Consider the following 24,785-nt stretch of genomic DNA (forward strand, 5'->3'; position numbering starts at 1 on the left):
AGAAAGACTATTTCAAAAGATAAGGCAAACAGAAGGCAGTTCCCAGCCAGAAAGGAATGAATGGATTAACAACTTTTTTCTCAAGTATAAATATGCTGAATATACAGCATGACTGATATTCATATTAACTAACTGGTATGGAAAAAGAAGTATTTCCATGAGGCTAGAAGATTAACAAAAATTCCAGATTTCCTGAAGAGGGGTTTAAGGTCTGGCACAAAGGAATCCAACGTCCATATTTCACTAACATATGTGCAGGACCAAATACCTGGATGAAGAACTTCTTAATCAACTTCAAGTCCAATTAATCTGCTTATTGACAGATACACAAAATATTTTTGAGAGGCTGTCAACCAACGCTGCTATGCTTTATATGCAAGAGGAAAAATTCAATCTTACAGCCAGAGAAAATGACAGCATCATTACTTATATAAACATCTTTCCGATTCTAATTCCCTTGGCTTTATATGTAAATGTAAAATAAGAGAAGTGATACAAAATTTTTCATCTTTAATTGATCTTGCAGACTTGATTTAAAACTTCTTAGAATTAAATTTTTGCCAATAAGTACTAAAAAATGGTTGAATGCACAGAGGCTTCAGAATACTTGTTATTAAGGAGGCAATGGCAGAAACGGTGTTAGTGAATGACATCTAGGCCAATTTTCCCAGGAGGGTGTATAAGGATACATAAAACCTCTGCAGTCTTTATAGTCAGTTACATATTTCAACTGTTCCTTTTTATTTTTCTTTTCAAATACTTTATGGTTGTCATTTTTTTCTTTCCCTGAATAGCAGAAAAAAAAAAAAAGGTAAAAGTCTCTTATCTTTTAATATATCATACACTAATGCACCAAAAAAGCTATTTCTTTTATTATTTTATTCTGCATTGCATCCAAACAGTATGTTTTACTTCAATCATTACCTCCACAAAATCCTAATTGCTAAGTAAAGCCTATTCATTAAATATCAATACTCCATACCTAATGAAAATGGCATTTTATAGAGCTCTTAGATACTATACCCCAAGAAGCATATGCTCCAGAGAGATGGCCAATATTCAGAAGCTAGATTTTCTTGTACTGCCCAAGTGATCAGGAATAACCAAAACATTTTAAGTGAATGAAAATTATTCATGGTCCAAAAAATACTTGAGGATAAATCTCAGGAATACAAAATAGAGGAAGAAAAAAATAAGCGTGGGATGTGTTCTGTATCATCCAGTAATTTTGCTACAGTGAGTCCGTTTTCAAGGCAGATTCCTAGGTTTTTACCGTTTATAATGGAAACCTGAGGAGAAAAGGAAAAAGGAAGAAAAACGATTAAGGAAAAAATCTCTGAGACACTGTTTTTCTCCCTGTTCAAATAAAACAATGTTATCTATATTTCTATGCTTTTCAAGTGGTTTATGTGTTTTGTTTGTTCTTGGTTGTAAACATACAAATTGGTTCTCCATATCTGTGGGTTCTCCATCCAGCATGGATTGAAAATATTCAGAAAAAAAAAATCCCAGAAAGTTCCAAAAAGGCAAAACTTGAATTTGACATATGTTTGAAGTATTTACAGAGCATTTACATTGTATTATACATTTATAAGTAATCTAGAGAAGATTTAAAGTTTAGGGGAGGGTATACGTAGGTCATATGCAAATACTACAACATTTTATATAAGGAGCTTAAGAATCCGGGGATTTTGAAATCCTCGGGAATTCTGGAACCAATATGCTGCAGATAGGTACCTAGGGAAACTGTACTTATATTCAGAATCAATGTGTTTGTTTAGTACTATGTATAAAATGTATGGGAAGGACAGGAATGCACCTCGTAAAAGTAATGCTTGTATATAATTTGAGAAAGAAATAAACAAGGGATACTGAAAAGGTCACCAACTGATGAAAATCATAGTGTATGGGTTGTTTTGATAATGTTCAACTAATCTCATCTTTTTGTCTTATTCTCAACATTGGATAAATGGTAGAATGATAGGAGAGCAGGAGAAGGGGAGCTTTTTATTATTTTTATTTTTAATTGGAGGATAATAAGGAGAGATTAAAAAAAAAAAACAATGCCTGGCAAAATGTATCCCCCAAAATTCTAATTTAATGGGTCTGGAGGGGCACCTGTGCATTGGTATCTTGTATATCACTGAAGAAAAGAAAATTTAAGTAAGCTTGGAAAGGTAATCATTAGATTTGGGAAAGGATAATGAAAACATCACCTAAGAAATCTTCAAAAAACATAAAAAATAAAAAAAAATCAACTAATAATACCTAATATTTGTGAAGTCTGTTGCAATCTGCTTTCATGTATTTTACTTATATAATCCTGACAATGCTGACACCATTAAAATCACGTATACTTTTAGATGAACAAATTAATATGAGAAACTACATTTTCATTATCTCATTTTATGACTGTCATAAAATTGCACATTAAGTCAATGCCTATCATTAGTAAACGAGACAGACCTGATTATTCCTTTCATTTTAAAGATCTGGTCCAACTAAGATCTCATGTTCTTTCCTCATTTTCTTTGCCCCAGTTTTCTTCTGCGTGATGTGTTTCTGTGATGTGTATGTGTATCTGTGTACTTTAATCTAACTAAGAGAGAGTCATGGGTAGATGGGAAACAATAGCCAGGACAGTTAAAATCCAACAGATCTAAATGGGGGACATTGCCACCCATTGATAAAAGCTATGAACTCTCCCAGGAGAAAACGAAAATAAATACTGTCAACCCCTGAACAATGCAGGCGGGGTCAGAGGCACTGACCCTTTGCATAGCTGAAAATCCACATACAGTTTACAGAGGCCCTCTGTATATTTGTTTGCTGACTCAACCAACATGGATGGTGTAGTACTACAGTATTCACTACAAGAAGAAAAAAAAAAAAAAACCATGTATAAATGGACACTTGAGTAGTTCAAAACTGGGTTGTTCAAAGCTCAACTAAGTGCACACAGAAAATCTTCCATTCAATTTAAGGTGTCTGCTTCCTGTTTTTAAATCATTTTTTTTGTTTGTTTTTTAATAAATGAAGAATAAAAGTTATGACCAACCTAGACAGCACATTAAAAAGCAGAGACATTACTTTGCCACAAAGGGTCCGTCGAGTCAAGGCTATGGTTTTTCTAGTAGTCATGCAATGATGTAAGAGTTGGACTATAAAGAAAGCTGAGCACTGAATAATTGATGCTTTTGAACTGTGGTGCTGGAGAAGACTCTTGAGAGTCCCTTGGACTGCAAGGAGATCCAACCAGTCCATCCTAAAGGAGATCAATCCTGGGTGTTCATTGGAAGGATTGATGTTGAAGCTGAAACTCCAATACTTTGGCCACCTCATGTGAAGAGCTGACTCATTGGAAAAGACCCTGATGCTGGGAAAGATTGAGGGCAGGAGGAGAAGGGGACGACAGAAGATGAGATGGTTGGATGGCATCACCGACTTGATGGACATGGGTTTGGGTAGACTCTGGGAGTTGGTGATGGACAGGGAGGCCTGGCGTGCTGCAGTTCATGGGGTCGCAAAGAGTCGGACACGATTGAGCGATTGAACTGAACTGAACTGAACATAATGATCTTCTCCAGTGGATCTTCCCAACCCAGGAATCGAACCATGATCTCCCATATTACAGGCAGATTCTTCACCAACCGAATTATCAGGGAAGCCCTCTAATAAATGAAGAATAATATAATGATCTGCTCAAAAGAAGACTAACTTATTTTTCACTCTAGTGATCTATAATATAGCACCTGGCTTTTCCACTATAGCATGGCGATTATTAAAAAAGATCTTACAGCTAACCATAAACATTTGTCTTACCTTTATGAGAAGACTCTGTCTTTGAGCAGTGACGTGTGGAATTATGCTGGTTCCCAGGAGTGTAATCCAAACCTTCAGCATCTGTCATGGCAGGTGGTGGTGGCCTAAGAAAAGTCAAGATTTAAAAAGATATTCTATGTAGTGATGACTACGATTCCATCCCTCACTGGATCACTTAGAAAACATAGTTTCAGTGGAGATGCAAAGCCGGAATATTTCAGAATCCTCATGGTAGTTCCTAGCCAGTTGTATAACCTTGGATAAATTATTTAACTTGTTTCTTTGTTTTGATGCACATAATTCAATAAAAACAAGTATCTTCTGAGCACCTAATAAGTGTGGGGCACTGGTGGGCCTCCCAGGTGGCTCAGACAGTAAAGTATCTGCCTGCAATGCGGTAGACCTGGGTTCGATCCCTGGGTCAGGAAGATCCCCTGGAGAAGGAAATGGAAACTCCAGTATTCTTGCCTGGAGAATCTCATGGTCAGAGGAGCCTGGCGGGCTACAGTCCATGAGATCGGAAAGAGCTGGACACGACTGAGCGACTATTCACATTCATTCACTGTGGTAAGGGATAGATGAACAATGATCACTGCCATTAATGAGAAATATATTTTGTTTTCGCAGGTTTCATCAAGAAAAAGAGAAAGAAAGGAAATGACAGATGGGGGAAGAAAGTAATTAAGGGAGAGAAGGCAGCAGCTAAGAAGGGAGGGAGATGGAACACTGGTCAACACAGGAAATTTAGAGCAAAGTTCGTTACACCACTAGGTGGCAGAGTAGAGCTTAGAGAAGGAAAGGATCGTTTTAATACGTGTGCAACTTCATGTCAAAACAAGACAACTGTAAAAAAACATGGGAAATTTTTAATACTCCAAACTTTTATTATTGTAATTATATAACAGATTTTTGCAGACACTTGGCATTAATAAAGCTGTAAAACAAAACCTCTCATTTTTTTGGTGTTTCCCAAAGTTGTGTTCAAATTGTGTGTTAAGAGCATGGAATCATTTGTTTATAAATATTAGAAATTAAATAAATGCTTTTCTTTCATTACTCACAGACATTTAGAACATTCACCTTTAAAAAAGTAACATAAGTCTTGGCAGATAAAGTTGAGATAAAGCAATCTGACTCCAGAATTAAGAATGTTAACTAAAGAAGTAACTTACACTCAAGAAAACAGGATTTGTAATCAAGGTGTCAGGGTCTATATTTTACTCTTTTTATTATCCTCATTAGATGACCAAATACTGGAGAAACACAAGCCAACTGGTACTGTCAGAAAAACTCATCACCAAGGAAAGGGATGCTGAAGTGTTGAACAAAGTTTAGGATGTCAACAAATCCTCTAGGATAGCCCCCATGAGGATAAACAAATCAGTCTAAGATGCCCTCAGTTATCTGGTGTGCTGTTTTATTCATTTTTCGCTTATGTGGAGAACAAATCTTGGGTTAATGCTTCCAGGGGTCCTACCAAATTATTTGTTGCACTGGAGACAGTTATTTCAGTTAGGGATATTTAAATCCAAAGTTGGAAAAATCTTGTTAACTAATAGTTTGTTTTATAGTTTCTGATGTATTAGGATTACCTGTTTCCAACTGTTCTTATGAAATGATTTATATCTTTAAGATAGTGATAAAACCAAATATACTTCAGAATTCACTCAAAATTCATTTCTTCAAGAAGCCTTCCCAGACACCCAGACTAGGTTAAATATCTTCTTATGCTCTTCTAACAACCTGCATTTTTCATCCTTAGCATTTAACACAATCATAGTAGTTAGTTGCATAATTGTCTGTTTAGATTATAAATTTCATAAAAGCAAGAAAATTTTTGTTGACTGCCACTTACTCTGGGTCTGGGCAATTATTATGGAGCTCAATAAATACTGGACAAATGAATAAGTGGAGAAAAATAAATTTCATATTCAAAAGAACACTGTAGGAACCAAATGATATATATAAAATCCTTAAGTTTTTCTAAGGGAAAAAACAAAATACCAAGTAGCATTATTAATATAAAATCCTATAGTTAAAACAGTTTAGAACTTAGGTTAAAACTTTTTCCAATTACAAAGAATTGGAATTAATTCAGATTGCCAACTAGTTTTGTTTTTTAGAGTAGAAATCTTTAATGGACAATGAAAATGACTTTTAACCATGAATGTTATAAGCTCCACATGAGAATCCGTTTCCCCTGTACCACTATCAGCACTACCCTGAAGTAAACATCTTGAACTAGCAAGCTCCAAGTTTCTCAATCCGTGAAACCATCTCTTTCTGTACAAATGGGTAACTCATCTTCTACCATGATTAAATGCGAAAGAGGAAACCACAGAATCTAACCTTAACAAAGCATACCTTCTAACATTAATTGTACAAGTTATCTAGAATAAGATCATAAGCTATAAGTTTTAACTATGAAAATACAGGTTTCATAAAATTCTTATTCATTTTGTTTTGCCATTTAGTCTTTCTGCAAAGAAATATATTTTTTCTTTTAGTATTTTATATTTATTAAAAAGTAATTTTTTTTATTTTAATAGTTAAAGACAAATATTCCTCTTAAGTCAAAAAATGACTTCAGTTTTACTAGTCATAGGCCGCTTTTCACTCATTTACAATGGCCAGTTTTAACACAGGATCATTTGATTATTCGTTCTTTCAATATATCAAATATTTTTAGAGAACCCATTACATTACAGAAACTTGTTTTCAACTTTAATAAAGACGTTTCAGACTGTTCTATCATATGCTGTCAAAAATACTGGTGTTCTAGAAAGTCCAAGGACTTCAAAGGCTGCAAAATAACTCTAAAGATGATTTTAATTCCCTTTATTTAAAAAAAAAAAGGCATAATAAGCAACACCTACCTATTTACCTACTGAGAACAGATTAGTTCTTATTTAACTTGGATGTTGTGCAGGGATATAAATAAAACTGAACTAAATCTAAAATCTGCTTTAAAAGACATCTGGCATGTGTGTAACTAAAAGCTATAAGAAGAATCAATTGTATACAATTAGACAAAGTACACTACTGTGCCCTAAAAGTTTTACAATCTGATATAATTTTCTGAAAGGTATTTATCTTCTGAAAGCCCATGGGTTTAAAAATAGAGTATGGCTTTTCCAGAACACTAAATGTATTCTATTTAAGGAAATAAGTCTAGTAGTTTAAGCGTGAGCAATGAGTGACAACAAGAGTGTGTATTTTTCAATGTCATAAAACTTATGCTTTAATAATTAGTAAATATATCATTAATAATCAGGACCAAAATACTGTACAAAGTTTCAATAATTTAGAGTTTTCAAATGTTATTTAGTGTTACTTTTGTCTTTTTCTATTTAACATTCTCTTTTCCTCTTCCAATCAGTTTTTCCTTGAAAAGCAACAGAAAGCAATAAAGAAAAAATAAAGGTTGCTTCCCAAAGACTTAAATGTTGACAATTTGCAGTGGAAAAGTAGCAATTGCTCCATAACCATGACCCCAGACTGCCTGAGAGAAATTAGAAAGTATACGTATACTGTGGCCACAGCTACCTGTTGTAGTGGGATGAAGAACAGTCTGCAATGACTAAAATGAGTATTTGCCTAGGACACTGAGACTCACACAGAAATGAATTTAGACACGTGTAAATGTCATGCACCGGAGAAGGCAATGGCAAACCACTCCAGTACTCTTGCCTAGAGAATCCCATGGATAGAGCAGCCTGGTGGGCTGCAGTCCGTGGGGTCGCTGGGGGTCGGACACGACTGAGCGACTTCACTTTCACACATTGGAGAAGGAAATGGCAACCCACTCCAGTGTTCTTGCCTGGAGAATCCCAGGGACGGGGGAGCCTGGTGGGCTTCCGTCTAGGGGGTAACACAGAGTCGGACACGACTGAAGTGACTTAGCAGCAGCAGCAGCAGCAAATGTCATGCACACACCAACGTAATCATGGAACTCAGCAAACATTTAAAACCTGAGATTTTACTTAAGAAAATGGTTAATCTCATCCCTTCTTAGTTGAGGGCAATCAATTCAGTGACTCCAGAGATAAGAGCTGGTCCTAACAAAAAAGTGCATCTCTCCTTACCTCAGCTTCTGTAAAATTCCCCATCTTCCTGACTTGACTTGTTCAACACAATTTAAAACAGAAAACAAAGCTTGAAAATAATCCTGCAAGACCTGATACCACCTCACAACTGCAGATTTCTGGATCTCCTCTGCAAGGAACAAACACTCTTTTCAGGCAGCCAATATCTCCTGCTCACCCCAAGGTCAAGATCCTCACTCCCCTTTTCAGGTGTCACCTTACCGTGCTGGTCTGTCATTCTTAGAACGGTGAGGTTCGTCACTCTCTTTTGACTTTGAGTGTGCTGATTTAGCTGTTTTGGGCTAAGGGGGAAAGAGAAAAAGACACACACAGAAAACAGCAAACAGAGAAAGATTAGATTTACAGATTATCTAAATAATGCCAAACTCCTTTCGTAATTTTAGGTTACTTACACCTAACTTAGCAACACAAAATATTTTTAAACGGTCCTTAGAGACCAAAAAGTTATAGTTATGAAAGAGTGTTTCAGGTTGTCAGTACAACCAGATGAGTGGACTAAACCCTCACAGACAGGCTCTACCACAGAGGTGCGCTTGGTCACCCATTAGTAACAAGGCAGCTACGTGGCAGTTAACAAGGACTGTGAGCACGAATCGCTCAAGCCACACTCTCCCCCATATCCTCGGCTTCAGCTCTTTTATGAAGTACTTAGATAAAAGTATATGGTGCTCACTCCCTGAGTGGTTTTACAGATATGAAAACCCCCACCAAATGGAAGATGTGCACTACCTGATGACCACAAGCACGTAGTCGCCAGATCTTTTAAAAATGCTTTCCTGAAACCCACCAGGGAGTTCGGGCCTTTTGAGCACTAGCTGTCCCTGACTGCATGTACGGAGCCTTACAATAAATGCTACACTTTCCTTCACCACAACCCGGTATATCAGTAGATTTGCTTTACTGTGCAAAAGCGAGCAGATCCAAGTTTGGTTCAGTAACAGAACTGGAGGACTCCCAGAGTCTACGGAATCCAGATTCATGCTATTAAACTTGTTTCTTAACAGGGATAATAACTTTCAAGCCCAGAAATAAGGCATATTCATGCCAACTTTTCTAGAGAGAAACAACTCCAGCCCCACTGACAGAATCTAAAAATAACAGAAGTCCTGATGCTTGCTAGAAATGTGCCCTTCTTCTCTTCCCTGATTTGTAATCTTTAAAAATATCTACTTTCAGCATAGCTGAGTTAACAAAGAACTTGAGGAACTCTTGAGCAATTACTAGGAGCTTCATTTACGTAACAGGAGCATTTGGGAAGTCTTCTAGGAAAATGATATATGTCTGTTTGGAGTAATCCTGAATTATGATCAGGGTAAATAGATAACATGGAAATAATATTTTCATTTGCTTTTAGATTCACAACTGAGCAACAGGCAACAGTAGAGAAATACTATTTCAATATTTTCTCTTTCTTCGTTTTTCTCAAAACATATGCTAAGACTGGGACAGGACCAACGGCCCAAGGGAGGATTTTGTTTGAGAGAGGGAGGGAAGTGGGGAGGAGAAGAACCAAGCACAACCTCAATCATATCATGGATACACACCTGGCTGCATCCTTCCAGCCCAGTACAGACTGCCTCCCTGAAAGCCTTTACAGTATAAATCCTCACTCCAGCTCCTTTTGTTTTTCCATTATGCATTTTTCAGCCAGCTTGACCTCACATTTGTTAGCTGTCTATAGTCTGTCTTCTTCCCAACATTATACATTATTCTGAGGAAAATCTATCTTTGTCTCTCCCTGTAAGTCCAGAGTGGTGCTTTGCACACAGAAACCAATGAGTAAGATCTGTTCAACAAAACTTGCAGTCACCACATACAATAATTAGACTATGGCAGAATGAACAGCAGTCGCTGTCTATTTTGTCTCTACTATTTCTGATTAACGAGAAGAAGGTAACAACTGAAGCTCATGCTAGATAGTTTCATAAGCAATGATGGCTGGTGATAAGAATGGCTGTCCATCTGCCATGGATCAAGTGATGCCAGAGGCAAGAGAGACAGCTGGCATAGGATCAAGAAGTAAGGACAATAAAAATGAACAGAAAAGTCCAAAGAGGAGGGGGAGGCCCTGTGGAAATTTAAGAGCATGTGGAAAACACTGAATTTTCCTGGAAGGCAAGCAGAGTAAAACTATGTCTGTTTGTGGCCATAGGCATCTACCTCTCAGAAGGTCTTAAAATGAAGGAAATGAGTTTTTCAACCTCATAAGTAACTTCTATACATAGTTATTTTCAAGAATTCAGTATGATTTTTCATGGTGAAACAACTCTTATAAGTCAGAATCACATAAGAGAGACAGATAATCTATATGCCCTAAAGATATCTGTGAGCTTACCCTAAAAGAGGACTCCCCATTATAGTTTTACCTGTATTTCTCATTAAAAACAGACTCTACCTTCCACTCAGGGTCATGTTTTCTTTTGTCCAAAGATGATTTCTCCCGCTCCCTGGCTTTCTTGTAAGCTTTCTTTTCTTCAGCCATTAGAAGTCTAGCGATTTCCTAAACAAAAATGGCAAAGCTGTAAGTAGAAAATTACTGGGATATTTCCAAAGAATAATGGCTAAACAAATTAACACGAACGCACCTCATCCTGAGCAACTTGAGCTGCTCTCGTGTCCACCTGGGTAGCCTATGGTACAGAAAATACAAAAAAGTATAATTTAACTGGAATCTAAGTTGTCCACTGCGGGGGGGGGTGGGGAAGGCTTACATAAAAAAAAAAAAAAAAAACCCACTGGTATTTGAAACTAATCGTGATCAACATCCCTGAAGATGATAATCAGTTTGTATACTTTCATTAGCCAGTTCAGTTCAGTCACAGAGTCTGGGGCACACAAGGATTTCCTCATTTTTATACCTGAACAGTATTGCATTATACATATATATATATTGTCAACTACAAGCTGGCACATGCCAAGATTGTTGCCGACAACAGAACAAATAGGGCATGCGCCATCTGCCTCTGCAAAGACAAAACCCTGCACTGTGGCAGCTGTTGACCTTCAACACAACCTGAGGGAGTTCAGGGTAGAGTAAGGCTCTCTGTGCTGGAGACAATCTGGTGGGACAGGTCTTTCAGTTCAGTTCATCTGCATATCTGAGGATATTGATATTGCTCCCGGCAATCATTAGCCAGAACAGGGTCTATTTTTATCAAATTATACAGTGCATAATAAAGAGGAGAGTGAAAAAGTTGGCTTAAAGCTCAACATTCAGAAAACAAAGAACATGGCATCCAGTCTTATCACTTAATGGCAAATAGATAGAGAAAAAGTGGAAACAGTGGCAGACTTTATTTTTCTGGGCTCTAAAATCACTGCAGATGGTAACTGCAGCCATGAAATTAAAAGACGTTTACTCCTTGGAAGAAAAGTTATGACCAACCTAGACAGCGTATTTTTGGCAGCAAAGGTCTGTCTAGTCAAGGCTATGGTATTTCCAGGAGTCATGCATGGATGTAAGAGTTAGTCTATAAAGAAAGCTGAGCGCCGAAGAACTGATGCTTTTGAACTGTGGTGTTGGAGAAGACTCTTGAGTCCCGTGGACTGCAAGGAGATCCAACCAGTCCACCCTAAAGGAAATCAGTCCTGAATATTCATTGGAAGGATTGATGTTGAAGCTGAAACTCCAATACTTTGGCCACCTGATGCAAAGAGCTGACTCATCTGAAAAGACCCCGATGACTGATTATATTCTTTGCAACCAAAGAAGGAGAAACTCTATACATTCAGCAAAAGCAAGGCCGGGAGCTAAATGTGGCTCTGATCATGAACTCCTTATTGCCAAATTCTGACTTAAATTGAGAAAAGTAGGGAAAACCACTAGGCCATTCAGCTATGACCTAAACCAAATCCCTTATGATTATACAGTGGAAGTGAGAAATAGATTTAAGGGATTAGATCTGATAGCTGTTGCTGCTAAGTCGCTTCAGTACTGTCTGACTCTGTGCGACCCATAGACAGCAGCCCACCAGGCTCCCCCGTCCCTGGGATTCTCCAGGCAAGAACACTGGAGTGGGCTCACATTTCCTTCTCCAATGTATGAATGTGAAAAGTAAAGTGAAGTTGCTCAGTTGTGTCCGACTCTTAGCGACCCCATGGACTGCTGCCTACCAGGCTCCTCCGTCGATGGGATATTCCAGGCAAGAGGACTGGAATGGGTTACCATTGCCATCTCCAGAAGATCTGATAGACAGAGTGCCTGATGAACTATGGACGGAGGTTCGTGACATTGTACAGGAGACAGGGATAAAGACCACCCCCAAGAAAAAGAAATGCAAAAAAGAGAAACGGCTGTCTGAGGAGGACTTACAAATAGCTGTGAAAAGAAGAGAAGTGAAAGTAAAGATATATACGCTTTTGAATGCAGAGTTCCAAAAAAAAGCAAGGAGAGATAAGAAAGCATTCCTCAGTGATCAGTGTAAAATTATAGAGGAAAACAACAGAATAAGAAAGACTAGAGGTTTCTTCAAGAAAATTAGAGATACCAAGGGAACATTTCATGCAAAGATGGGTTCAATAAAGGACAGAAATGGTATGGACCTAACAGAAGCAGAAGATATTAAGAAGAGGTGGTGAGAATACAAAGAAGAACTATACAAAAAAGATCTTCATGACCCAGATAATCACGATGGGATGATCACTCACCTAGAGCCAGACATCCTGGAATGTGAAGTCAAGTGGGCCTTTGGAAGCATCACTACAAACAAAGAGGTGAGGGAATTCCAGGTGAGCTATTTCAAACCCTAAAAGATGATGCTGTGAAAGTGCTGCACTCAATATGCCAGCAAATTTTGAAAATTCAGCAGTGGCCACAGGACTGGAAAAGGTCAGTTTTCATTCCAATCCCAAAGAAAGGCAATGCCAAATAATGCTCAAACTACCGCACAATTGCACTCATCTCATATACTAGCAAATTAATGCTCAAAATTCTCCAAGCCAGGCTTCAGCAATATGTGAACCGTGAACTTCCAGATGTTCAAGCAGGTTTTAGAAAAGGCAGAGATACCAGAGATCAAATTGCCAACATCCGCTGGATCATCAAAAAAGCAAGAGAGTTCCAGAAAAATATCTATTTCTGTTTTATTGACTATGCCAAAGCCTTTGACTGTGTGGATCACAATAAACTGTGGAAAATTCTTTAAGAGAAGGGAATACCAGACCACCTGACCTGCCCCTTGAGAAATCTGTATGCAGGTCAGAAAGCAACAGTTAGAACTGCACATGGAAAAACAGACTGGTTCCAAATAGGGAAAAGAGTATGTCAAGGCTGTATATTGTCACGCTGCTGATTTAACTTATATGCAGAGTACACCATGAGGAACACTGGGCTGGAAGAAGCTGGAATCAAGATTGCCGGGAGAAATATCAATAATCTCAGATATGCAGATGACACCACCCTTATGGCAGAAAGTGAAGAACTAAAGAGCCTCTTGATGAGTGTGAAAGAGGAGAGTGAAAAGGTTGGCTTAAAGCTCAACCTTCAGAAAACTAAGATCATGGCATCCGGTCCCATCAGTTCACGGCAAATAGATGGGGAAACAGCAGAAACAGTGGCTGACTTTATTTTGGGGGGCTACAAAATCACTGCAGATGGTGACTGCAGCCATAAAATTAAAAGACGCTTACTGGTTGGAAGAAAAGTTATGACCAACCCAGACAGCATATTAAAAAGAAGAGACATCCCTTTGCCAGCAAAGGTCCATCTAGTCAAAGCTATGGTCTTTCCAGTAGTCATGTATGGATATGAAATTTGAGTTATAAAGAAAGCTGAGTGCCGAAGAACTGATGCTTTTGAACTGTGGTGTTGGAGAAGACTCTTGAGAGTCCCTTGGACTGCAAGGAGATCCAACCAGTCCATCCTAAAGGAGATCAGTCCTGAATATTCATTGGAAAGACTGATGTTGAAGCTGAAACTCCAATACTTTGGCCATGTGATGTGAAGAACTGACTCATTTGAAAAGACCTTGATGCTGGGAAAGACTGAGGGCAGGAGGAGAAGGGGATGACAGAGGATGAGATCGTTGGATGGCATCACTGACTCAATTAACATGAGTTTGAGTAAGCTCCAGGAATTGGTGATAGACAGGGAGGCCTGGTGTGCTGCTGTCCATGGGGTCACAAACCGTCAGACATGACTGAGCAACTGGACTGAACTGAACTGAAATGAACTGAATAATTACTCAGTGAATAAAACTGGACACTTTATTCCTGATGTTTCTCTTTTTCCACCCATAAAGAAGGTATCAGTTTCTCATCAGAAAGGACTAAAACACCTATTATATAAATGCCAAGGTTGATTCAAAACACAAAAAACCTGATTCACCTAAAATCTTGTGTTAAATTCTGCTCACCAAAATTTCTTCTTCTTGAAGTTTTCTGGCAATTTCAGCATCATACCATTCTTGATCTCTGTGAGTCACTCGTGATGGAGTAGATACTGTTTCTTTCATCACTCTGGGCTTCATTCCTAGAAAAAAGTCAGTGCAATAAGGTTATTGAGTAATTTCATGAGAAGTTGCAACATTTAAGAAAAAGAAGTTTGTCTTCAGTATCTAACTGTGACAATACTGCATCAACTCTAAAATTCGGTGTAGGGTGTGATGGAAATAAGTGTTTCCCCTAGGCATGGGAGAGGTGAAATAGGTAATCCACACATTTAAACAGTTACCCACCCAAACCTGCCTGGTAAAAACTGCCTCTCAGTTTCTCCAACAGAAGTAAACCATACAAAGAACTGTAAGTGAAGCTTTTGTAAAACAGGAAGTGAAAAAAGATTAAGTCCCTGAAAAAAAATAATTTAGAGAAAAGAAAGTTAGTTGGAATTCTGAAGAGATTAAGTTGTCAAGGCTGAAGGAAATGAGAGGCTTTCCATTTTTCTGCCTCAGCCTTGCAGACCTTACTTGAGAGGGAACAGAAACAGTATCACGTGGGAGTTCTGTGACAGTGCCTACTAACCAACCAGTGGCCGTGCCCTGGGTTCTGCTCTGATGGTCTCCAAATTCACTTGCTTTAGATCTCTCTCAGTGCTCTCATCAGTTTATGTTGTTAAATTTTAAGGAGGATACAACATAAGTGAAATGTCAGAGAGCACAATGACCTTAACAGTTTTATTTGCTCTCAGGAGAAAGGAACATGGGGACTAGTACGGAACTTGGACTTTTTACTTTGAAATGTTATGTGTGTTAGTCACTTGGTCGTGTCCAACTCTTTGTGACCCCATGGACTGTAGCCCAACAGGATCCTCTGTCCAGGAGATTCTCCAGTCAAGAATACTGGTAGTAGATTGCCATTCCCTTCTCCAGGGGGTCTTCCCTGACCCAGGGATCAAATCTGAGTCTCCTATATTAAAGAATCATAAAGAATCTTTGCAGGTAGATTCTTTACCATCTGAGCCACTAGGGCAGCATATATTCTTTTTATAACTCTTGAGTGGTGAATGCTAATGGTTATTCCAAAATTGTGTGTATTGCCCTCTTGGTATCCTTTTTAAATTATAATTTTTCAACAATGTATTATATTCAAAAATAATAAAAATGTTTTATGCAGTGAACAAGATTAACCATCTGAAACAGTGACTTTCAGTAACTGTCACTGAAGGGAGGAAAAGTAATTTACTCCTAATTGCTTATTTCTTTATTAGTGGTTCTCAATCATGTCTATACATCAGAATCACTTGGAATACTTTAAATATACGTGACCATTTTTAACCCAAACCCCTGAGATTCTAATACATGTAGCATGGGTGAGATCTGGCCTTTGTTAGTTTTAAATCTTATAGTTGATTCTTAATTGCAATTACCTCTAGAACTAGTGTATAATGTCCATCAAATTAACTGTACATGAACATAATTTTTATCAAAATGCCTTACTTCATGATTCACTTGCTTTAAATAAAAGAGGAAAAAGTACAGAAGAAAAAAATACATCTAAATTCTGGGCACATCAAGGGTTTACTTATCTGGTGCAGCCTCTTTTAGAGCTTTCAATCCAGCACTGTGGTAAAACCAAAAGCCACAGGCTCATCTGCCTTACCACAAGTGAAGACTAGTGAACCTGGGTTTCTTAGGTTCGGCTCGATTAGCACCAGCTTACACAAAATATGGAACCTACTTCAACTTCACATCATCCCTAGAGCTTCCAGATCTTATGCTGGCTGGGCTAGTTTTAATAAAGATTTCCAAGTTGTTTGGGACAGTCAGGAAACAGCGGCATACTCACTCCCAAGAGTAGATAAACCTCCTTGAGTTATGATTAGCTTGGTCGTAACTAGAAGGGAAGATTTTAGGTAAAAACAAATAGAATTAGATAGGAATCGGGAAGTCAATGGACAAGATAGATTTCTGTACCATATGCCCATCTACAGAGCACCCTGGTGTCTCAGACGGTAAAGAATCTACCTGCAACTCAGGAGACTTAGGTTCGATCCCTGGGTAGGGAAGATCCCCTGGAGAAGAGAATGGCAATCCACTCCAGTTTTCTTGCCCGGAGAATTCCACAGACAGAGGAGCCTGGTGGGCCACAATCTATGTGGTCGCAAAGAGTCGGATACTACTGAGTGACTAACACTTTCACTTCATGCCCATTCACAGGAAAATGACACTTCCACAAGCAGTCCAAAGCCTAGTTGAGGACAGCAGGGGAGATCACACCCTGTTCCTTCAAGTAAGACATCTGGTGAAAGAAATACAGTGGAAATGCACTCAGATTTCAAGAACTAAACTTTCTCTATGGCTGTACCTCCTACTCTATACCATAAAATTAACTAAGAAAATATTTTGCTTTAATATCAGTCAAGGATGTTGGGAAGGCATTCAAATGAAATGGTCAAATGAAGAGTCTTAATTGATTTGAAAGGGTGTTAAGTCTATGACTTCTTGGCAGCTAAAAAGAGAATGACACATGGGAAGTCTGTGGGGGGTCCAGTGGTTAGGACACCAAGCTTTCACTGCTGAGAGTGTGGGTTCAATCCCTGCTTGGAGAACTAAGACCCTGCAAGTTGTGCAGCCCACAAAAAAAGGAAAGAGAAAGAGAACGACACACAGATCAATGGAGCAAAACAGAGAACCCAGATGCACATATGGTCAATTAATTTATGGCAAAGAAGACAAGAATACACAATGGAGAAAAGACAGTCTCTTCAGTAAATACCACTACGAAAACTGGACAGCCATATTCAAAAGAATGAAACTTGACCATCTACCTATACCATACACAAAAATTAACTCAAAATGGATTAAATACTTGAACATAAGACCCAAAACAATAAAACTCCTAGATGAAAACACAGGCAGTAAGCTTCTTGATGTTTGTTTTAGAGATGATTTTTTGGATTCAACACCAAAATCAAATGCAACAAAAGTAAAAAGAGCAGGTGGGACTACATCCAACTAAAGAAGTTCTTCATAGCAAAGGAAACTGTCAACAAAATAAAAAGAAAAAAAGAATGGGAGACAATATTTACTAATCACATATTTGATAAGGGGTTAACATTCAAAAAATATAAAGAACTCATACAACTCAATAGCAAAAACACAATCTGATTAAAAAATAGGCAGAGGATCTGAACAGACCTTTTTTCAAAGGAGACATACAGATGGCCAGCAGGTATGAAAAGGTGCTGAACATCACTGATCATCAGAGAAATGCAAATCAAAACCACAATGAGGTATCATACGGCACACCTTTGGAATAACTATTATCAAAAAGACAAGAAACAACAAGTGTTGGCAAGGATGTGAAGAAAAGAAAACCCTTGTGCACTGCTGGTGAGAATGTAAACTGGTGCAGCCACTATGAAAGACAGTACAAAAGTCTCTCCAAAAAAATTATTTTTAAAAAATAGAACCACCATACAATCCAGTAATTCTACTTTTAGAATTTATCTGAAGGAAATGAAAGTACAAACTCAAAAAGATATGTGCACGCTGTGTTCACTGTATTATTATTTGCAATAGCCAAGACATGAAACAACCTAAGTGCCCATTGATGGATAAATGGATAAAGAAACTCTGAGATTTACACACACACACATACACACACAGAGGAATATTATTCAGCAATAAAAAGAATTAAATCTTGCCATTTACAAAAACAGGAATGGACCCTGAAGGCATCTTGGTAGGTAAAGTAAGAAAGAGAAAGGTTCAGTTCAGTTCAGTCGCTCAGTCGTGTCTGACTCTTTGCAACCCCATGGACTGCAGTATGCTTCCCTGTCCATCACCAATTCCCGGAGCTTACTCAAACTCATGTCCATTGAGACGATGATGCCATCTAACCATCTCATCCTCTGTCATCCCCTTCTCCTCCCACCTTCAATATTTCCCAAAATCAGGGTCTTTTCAAATGAGTCAGCTTTTAGTATCAGGTGGCCAAAATATTGGAGTTTTAGCTTCAGCATCAATTCTTCCAATATTCAGGACTGATTTCCTTTAGGGGGACTGGTTGGATCTCCTTGCAGTCCAAAGGACTCCAGAGTCTTCTCCAATACCACAGTGCAAAAGCATCAATTCTTTGGCCCTCAGCTTTCTTTATAATCCAACTCTCATGGAAAAACAGGCTGGTTCCAAATACATCAAGGCTGTATATTGTCACCCTGCTTATTTAACTTATATGCAGAGTACATCATGAGAAATGCTGGACTGGATGAAGCACAAGCTAGAATCAAGATTACCAGGAGAAATATCAATAACCTCAGATATGGAGATGACACCACCCTTATGGCAGAAAGCAAAGAAAAAATAAAGAGCCTCTTGATGAAAGTCAAAAAGGAGAGTGAAAAAGTTGGCTTAAAATTCAACATCAGATCAAACTAAGATCATGGCCTCTGGTCCCATCACTTCATGGCAAATAGATGGGGAAACAACGGAAACAGTGACAGACTTTCTTTTCTTGGGGCTCCAATATCACTGCAGTTGGTGACTTCAGCCATGAAATTAAAAGACCCTTGGTCCTTGGAAGAAAAGTTATGACCAACCTAGACAGCATATTAAAAGCAGAGACATCACTGGCCAACAAAGGTCCATCGAGTCAAAGCTTTGCTTTTTCCAGTAGTCATGTATGGATGTGAGAGTTGGACTATAAAGAGAAAGGTAAATAATATATAATTTCACTTATAGGTGGAATCTAAAACAAAACAAAAATTCCTGAGCCCAAAGATACAGAGAACAGATTTGTGATTGTCAGAGGAGGGATTGGAGGATGGGCAAAATGGGTATCAGTTCAGTTCAGTTCAGTGGCTCAGTCGTGTCCAACTCTCCGTGACCCCATGAATCACAGCACGCCAGGCCTCCCCATCCATCGTATAGAAAGTCATAAAATACAAACTTCTGGTTATAAAATAAAAAAGTCATGGGGATATAATGTACAGTATGGAGACTGTATTATACTGTACATCTAAAGGTTGCTAAGAGAATAAATCTTAAAAGTTCTTATCACAAGAAAAAAATTGTAATTAAGTATGGTGATGATGTTAACTAGACTTATTCTGGTGATCATTTTGCAATATATACAAATATACACTTGAAACTTATATGTCAACTATACCCCAATAAAAATAAATACTGTTAAATTTTGAGGTCATTTCTCCCTAAGTTAAATATTTAGAGGGAGAGAGAAGAGTTTATTTGAACTCTTTATTTGTTTGGAACTTGTAGATCTCGTTAAGTAGAAAATTTCTACAGCCTGGAATACTAGATCTCTAGACTGACAAGACTGCTGACTAACTGCAGCATACTTCATACCAAAGGTGAAAAGAGCTTTTCTAAGTATCTAAGAAGGAATTTCAGATAGTACACGGTAAGCCTGTCATTACTGAAAATAGAGATGCTTCAAAACGTTATTAAATATAGTTAATTCAAAGAAATTAAGAAAATGGTGGTCTTCATTTTGGTAATAACCTAAACATAATCTGGAAACCAGCTTTCAAAAGACCAGGTAAGCCATATTTTCAACAGTTCCACAATCACTTTTTAATGAAATTCTTGCTTATCTTTTTCATCATTCTCCAGTTCGAGAAAACAAGAACCTCCCTCAATGAACAAAAAAAGCTTACCTTTAAAGAAATTCTGATAAAACTGCTGAAAGTACTGGTATTCAAGATAAACTTATCTCAAACTATGGAATAAGCTAATATGATGACACATGGATCCTGATACCATTCACGCATATTTTGTTAAGAAGCCAGTCTTGGGAAATATCATAGAATGGTGTTTAATGGCTCTGAGAGGTTGGAAGTTAAACTGCAGAAAATTAATAAACTGTTTCAATCTAATAGCCCAATAACAGTGTTACCCTCAAAGGTAGTAAGGATTTACTGCTCTTTAGAAAATTAGCCAATCATATATTTAATTTAGCGATTTTATTCTGTGTTCCTTTTTCAACTGATTGTCCCTCAAACCAGTGCTCTTAGAACTAGCTCTCTGTTTTCCTGCTGGTTTGGATCATGGAAAAAGCAAGAGAGTTCCAGAAAAACATCTATTTCTGCTTCATTGACTATGCCAAAGCCTTTGACTGTGTGGATCACAACAAACTGTAGAAAATTCTGGAAGAGGTGGGAATACCAGACCACCTGGCCTGCCTCTTAGGAAACCTGTATGCAGGTCAGGAAGCACCAGTTAGAACTGGACATGGAACAAGAGAATGGTTCCAAATAGGAAAGGGAGTACGTCAAGGCTGTATATTGTTACCCTGCTTATTTAACTTCCATGCAGAGTACATCATGAAGAACGCTGGGCTGGAAGAAGCACAAGCTGGAATCAAGATTGCCAGGAGAAATATCAATAACCTCAGATATGCAGATGACACCACCCTTATAGCAGAAAATGAAGAGGAACTAAAAAACTAAAAAGCCTCTTGATGAAGGTGAAATAGGAGAGTGAAAAAGTTGGCTTGAAGCTCAACATTCAGAAAATGAAGATCATGGCATCTGGTCCCATCACTTCATGGGAAATAGATGGGGAAACAGTGGAAACAGTGTCAGACTTCATTTTTGGGGGCTCCAAAATCACTGTGGATGCTGATTGCAGCCAGGAAATTAAAAGACACTTACTCCTTGGAGAAGGAAATGGCAACCCACTCCAGTGTTCTTGCCTGGAGAATCCCAGGGACGGGGGAGCCTGGTGGACTGCCGTCTATGGGGTCACACAGAGTCGGACACGACTGAAGTGACTTAGCAGCAGCAGCAGCACTCCTTGGAAGGAAAGTTATGACCAACCTAGATAGTATATTAAAAAGCAGAGACATTACTTTGCCAACAAAGGTCCGTCTAGTCAAGGCTATGGTTTTTCCAGTGGTTATGTATGGATGTGAGAGTTGTACTGTGAAGAAAGCTGATCGCTGAAGAATTGATGCTTTTGAACTGTGGTGCTGGAGAAGACTCTCAAGAGTCCCTTGGACTGCAAGGAGATCCAACCAGTCCATTCTAAAGGAGATCAGTCCTGGGTGTTCATTGGAAGGACTGATGCTAAAGCTGAAATTCGAATACTTTGGCCACTTCACGTGAAGAGTTGACTCACTGGAAAAGACTCTGATGCTGGGAGGGATTGGGGACAGGAGGAGAAGGGGATGACAGAGAATGAGATGGCTGGATGGCATCACCGACTCGATGGACATGAGCTTGAGTGAATTCCGGGAGTTGGTGATAGACAGGGAGGCCTGGCGTGCTGTGATTCATGGGGTCGCAAAGAGTCGGACACGACTGAGCAACTGAACTGAACTGAAACAAAACTTTGGCCTATTTTAACAACTTGAAGAACTCTTACAACAGCAAGAATAGATACCAGTACATAATTATATTTTAATGTAATCCTCTGACCTATTTTAGGGTGGTGGGTGGCTCACAAAATCAAATGCCAACAAAGCCTTTGTAGGTGAAATCTGCAAAGTAAGATGAAAATAAGATGACAGATGCTCACGGCTATGTTGTTGCCATTTTAGTAACTGCCTAGTCACACTGTTTTTAAAACTCTTATGCTATTAAAATAAAGGAACAGAACATTTGCCTACAACTCCAGTAGTAGGGTTTATGAGTCACTGTGAGTTTCTTTCATATTATTTCCACCCTTTCTGAGTCTGTTTAAAATACCCTTGAGCATACTAAAAAAGCCAGAGAGGTTAACCAGCTCTCAGAGCACACTTAAAAGGTCGGAGTCTCAAAATCAGAAACGCAGAGGTCGATGAAATCACCCTTCCTCCCTGGTACTTTTTGGACTCCAATGTCTTTCTAAATCTGATATAAGGTAACTTACAAAACATACTCCAGGTAGATTTTATCACTTCCTCTTCTATTGCCCCAGAGCTCTTTGTTCAAGGTATATCAAATTTGCAATTGCTTATTTACATATCCATCTTTGTGGATTGACTCATATACTGTTTGAGGCTCAGATCCAAGCATCTACCCCTAAACATAAAGCCTGAGCCAAGAATATTTCCGGCATATAGATACTTGCTGAACTGGATTTTCATTTTCTTTATCACCAAGTCCTTTAAAAACTTAAAGGACTAACATGACAGGAAGAGATAAAATGATAGGGGGAACCAAAAGAATCAACATGAACCTGCAACCTAGAAACCACTCTCCAAACCAGAAGCAGAGCTTCGCTGGGCAACAGTAAATGGAAGGAAGTAAGAAGAGTCGCCTCCTTGGTATTTTTCCCCCAATAACTCCTGAGTCTCTGTAAACATTCCATAAGAGCAAAACAAAACTAGGGAGATGAGTATGGTCTAATTAAAACACCAGACAGTCAGTGCTACAACTTATAGTGGTACAGCCATATGGAAAAACATCACAGCGGCAGTTTACAGAAAAGCATGGAGAGAACCACTATTGTGTCAGTGATGGGTTTCAGAGTAGGACCTCAGGGATGCCAGAAATTGGAGGCTCATTCACCTCATTCCTAAGTAAGTACCAAGAACTTACCTGACACTGGTGCTTCAGAGCACCAACTGCAAAGCTGAGGTGGTTAAAGCACAGGAAGGAACTCCAAACAACTGTTTTCAAACTTTAAGTACATAAGAATCACCTCCTGGTAAAACAAGCCCGAGTTGCCAGGCTGCACTCCAGGGATTGATAACACATGTAAGATCCAGAAATCTGCATTTTTAGGAAACAGCCCAGCTGATTCTGACAAAAACAAACTAGAGGCTCACTATTTGAAAAACATTATCTTAAAAGACCGCCTATCTCATCTCTCACTTTACAACTGAGAAAGATGAGGTGAAGAGAATTCGGTACTTCCAGCCCTGTAGGTCTTCTTTGAAGGCAAATATTATGAAGGTGGTGTCATTAGACCTTCTGGGTTCATGGAATCAAAATCAGAAACTCAATAGCACTGCTTTAGAATCAGAATCTCTGATGTAAGGTCTTGGCAGATTAAAAATTGTACCTGGGACGAGTACCTCCACTGCAATCCCAATTGGGGCTGGAAGAACCTTGCAAGGAGTGTGTATTCTCTTAGAAAGCAGAAGGGAAGAGGTACAGATATTCTCCTTCTTGAGATTTGAGATTAAGTAGATACCTTTTACAATATCTGGTCCAGGATTTATTTCAAAGCCATAAGCATAAACCAGAGAGACAGGACATGTTGTCTAAGGTGCTTAACAGATACATGTGTTTGTATGTATATACACGGTAGCAGGACTTCCGACCAGGCTGGCCTTCGTTACCTGTGTCCTGGAGCTGGAGCTGCTCCTCACTCTCTGAGAAGGGAGGAGTCCGGGGCCTGCGTTTCCTCTCTCTGTGCTCACCTTGCCCATGGTCCCTCCTATAAACGGCTTCCTTGAAGGGAAGCCCCGCTTTCTGTGAGGTTTTTGGAGAGAGCTGGTCTTGCTGTCTGAACTGCTTTTCCCAGTTCCGAGTTCGACGGCTAGAGTGTGCCTCCCAGTCATCTGATTCGGTGCTCAGAAGCACCTCACCGCTGATCGTGGGGAGGGGAGGTCTCCACAGCCTCTCGTGGCCACAGCGTTTCCTTTCAGGCTCAGTGTTAATTTGGGGTTCGTCCCTCATTTGACCCGAGCTAGAAGCTGACAGAGGTTTCTCTGACGAACAGTGCTCTTCCGGTTCTCCCAAGTTCTCCTGTGGATGTCTGGCTCTCTCCCTCCTGTGCTTCACAGTCTTTTCCTCATGTTGGAGTCTACAAGGCCTTGAGCTTCCAGAACCCAACTCCCTTGCCCTCCTTGACCGTGGCTGGTCTGAGCGGAGGTGGAGGAACGTGAAAAACAGAAATGCAGGTTAACTTAAAGACTGAGTATGAACTCACTACAGGATGGAGACAGGCCTCAAGTTTAATATATTTTAAAATGAAGAAGACCATTTTTTCAGTTTAACAAACTGAAATGAATGAATGAGTATTTGCCGGAATGATCCGTGCATACATGAAGAATTCTAGGTACATAGCCAAAAAAGTAATAAAACTAAAATAAAATTAAATGAAATAAGTTAAATCTGAAAGAAGAGCTTGATCATGATTAGGGAAGGATTAACATAGTACTTTAATATTTGCCAATAACAAAAATTCCAGTCATTAAGTGTTCAATTCTATTTATAAAATCAATCTGGAACTAGTATATGGTGGGGGAGGGCAGTAAGTGAGAGATGAGGGAATCTTATAAAAATAGAAAAATAACTAAACTTTGTGACTCCAGTCAGAGGCTTTCAAATATTCTTATTGGAAATAATAAATTTAGATCGGAATATTGCTAATTTCTACTTGGTTCAGACAGATGATCCACAGATTTTGTACTACTCCATCCTCTCCCGTTGGGTGGCCAAAGCAAACATTCCCAGAAAAATTAAAGTTCAGTGTGGAAGAAGAGGGAGCAAAGGAGAATTTTATGTGAGTAAATGATCCTGTTATCTTT

General features: G+C 38.8%; 1 protein-coding gene across 1 annotated transcript in view; it reads right to left on the minus strand.

Annotated features, from left to right (window-relative positions):
* Positions 1-862: 862 nt before the first annotated feature.
* CCDC50 (coiled-coil domain containing 50) overlaps positions 863-24,785 on the minus strand; it is an 82,679-nt gene continuing 58,756 nt past the window's right edge. The window contains exons 6-12 of the mRNA XM_055407892.2: positions 23,592-24,116; positions 14,282-14,397; positions 10,514-10,558; positions 10,324-10,428; positions 8,130-8,209; positions 3,823-3,926; positions 863-1,289 (exon numbers count right to left, since the gene is read on the minus strand). Of these exons, the coding sequence (XP_055263867.2) occupies positions 1,270-1,289; positions 3,823-3,926; positions 8,130-8,209; positions 10,324-10,428; positions 10,514-10,558; positions 14,282-14,397; positions 23,592-24,116 (995 nt within the window). The 3' untranslated portion in view covers positions 863-1,269. The remainder of the gene's footprint in view (positions 1,290-3,822; positions 3,927-8,129; positions 8,210-10,323; positions 10,429-10,513; positions 10,559-14,281; positions 14,398-23,591; positions 24,117-24,785) is intronic.

Source organism: Moschus berezovskii, chromosome 1 (genome assembly GCF_049115385.1).
Source record: "Moschus berezovskii isolate FMDL1 chromosome 1, NW_MosBer_1.0, whole genome shotgun sequence".
NCBI lineage: Eukaryota > Metazoa > Chordata > Mammalia > Artiodactyla > Moschidae > Moschus > Moschus berezovskii.